Source organism: Petaurus breviceps, unplaced genomic scaffold, assembly GCF_028583685.1.
Source record: "Petaurus breviceps papuanus isolate PSGF00001 unplaced genomic scaffold, PetGlider_PUasm1.0 218, whole genome shotgun sequence".
NCBI lineage: Eukaryota > Metazoa > Chordata > Mammalia > Diprotodontia > Petauridae > Petaurus > Petaurus breviceps.
Genome location: NW_027185872.1, coordinates 9892628 through 9894417, shown reverse-complemented (window position 1 = coordinate 9894417; position 1790 = coordinate 9892628). Strand labels below are relative to the sequence as shown.

At 59.4% G+C, this 1790-nt stretch overlaps 1 protein-coding gene across 1 annotated transcript in view; it reads right to left on the bottom strand.

Moving 5' to 3' along the window:
• Nucleotides 1–1420, bottom strand: part of DLX5 (distal-less homeobox 5) — a 4971-nt gene extending 3551 nt beyond the window's left edge. The window contains exon 1 of the mRNA XM_069094401.1: nt 911–1420. Coding sequence (XP_068950502.1) covers nt 911–1283 — 373 coding nt within the window. The 5' untranslated portion in view covers nt 1284–1420. The remainder of the gene's footprint in view (nt 1–910) is intronic.
• Between the last annotated feature and the right edge of the window lie 370 nt (nt 1421–1790).

The following is a 1790-nucleotide window of genomic DNA, read 5'->3' as shown; positions in this document are numbered from 1 at the left end:
AGAGAGAGAGACAGAGAGAGACAGAGAGACAGAGACAGAGAGACAGAGAGAGAGACAGAGAGAGAGAGAGAGACAGAGAGACAGAGAGAGACAGAGAGAGAGAGAGACAGAGAGACAGAGAGACAGAGACACAGAGACACAGAGACAGAGAGAGACAGAGAGAAACAGAAACAGAGAGAGACAGACAGACGGACAGAGACAGAGAGACAGGGACAGAGAGTCTGTGCCTGCCTATGTGTCTATGTCTGTATCTCTCTGTGTGTAGCGGGGTGGTCGAGAGGAGAGGTAATTAACATTAACGACTCGGCCAGACATACACATACTCCTCAGTTGGTTAGATGGCTTCTGAAAATACTGAGCTAAAAAAGTCAACTGCATTCTCGGAGCTTCTGCGCCAGAGTAACTGACCTTTGCTGGACAGATGCACTCTGACGCGCTCTGGGCGCAGGCAGAGTGCTGGGAGCCCGGAGCTGCCCTGGTACTGGCCCAGGGCCTAGCTGGTTCTCTCCTCTGAGCTCAGTGCCCCAACCCCAAGTCCGCTCCCTTCTCCAACCGCCAGTCTTCCTTACTCAAACTTCCCGGGTTTGGGATTCTTTCTGTCCAAGTCACATCTTGAGACATGGCCAGCAGTTGTGGAGCTGGGACCCTCCAAGCTGGGCTCGCCCAGAAGGCGAGGGTCTAGCCATAGAGGCAATCTACAAGCAGATCTTGGACCCTTGTGGGTCTATCTGCTAGCTGCCCCCTCTTCGTCTGACATCCCCTTCGATCTGAGGGGCTCACCCACTCTGCTTTCCTTCTTTCTTCAGCCGCCTCGTGTTCCACAGAGAGCTTTCTACCTCTCTCTCAGTTCTCTCCCCAGCCCCCGCCCGTTCCCAGACTCTCCACCGACTCGGCCCGACCCAGTCCTCACCTGGCTGGCCCGAGGAGCTCTGTGCCCGACCATAAGCCCCGCCGTACTGGGGATGGTAGGAACTGGAGTAGCCGTAGTCCGCGTATGCTTTGGCGGAGTAGGTGCCGGGCGGCGGTCCGGCGGCCGCCCCGCTCACGTTGTGGTAGGGATACTGGTAAGGATGCAGTGCCTTGCCGTAGGAGGAGGCCGGGGGTGAGCAGTAGCCGTGCGGGGCACCCCCCGCTGGACTGTAATAGTCGGCATCTGTGGCCGAGGATTCCGGCAAAGTGGGCGACTCTTGGGACGGGTGGTGCATGGCTGCGGCCGTCTGAAAAGGAGCCGGGAAATCACTGGAGCGGATGCTGGGCCCCCTCCGGTCAAACACCCCGGTCATAGTTCGATGGCGGAGGCAGACACCCAGGCAGTGGCAGTGACTGCGGGGTGGAGGCGGAGGGGAGGCTCGGGGCTTCTCCGCAGTGGCAGAGGCTCTAGTTCGCTCTTGGGGCTGCTTTGGTCTAAGCAGACATGGCTGTGGGAGAGGAGGAGACAGAGGAGGAGGCAGAGGAGGAGGCGGGGGTACTGGAGAGGGAGGAGGAAGAGGAGGAGGCAGGAGTGCGGGAGGAGGAGGAGGCGGGAGTGCAGAGGGGGAGGGAGAGGAGGAGGAAGATGAGGAAGAAAAGGAGGAGGAGGAGGAAGAAAAGAAGCGGTGGCGGCGAGGAGGCTGGGAGCCTCCGAGTCTCGGGCTCCGGCAGACTACTGGCGGGACGCAGCCTAGCCTTGGTTAAATCCTTAATTGAGCGCTTACGCACAGCGGGGTGGATCGGGTTCCATTGGCCAGAGCCGTCGGGAGCAGCGACACTCGAACTCACCCAACTAGTTCAGCTCCTTGACAAAGCTGGGC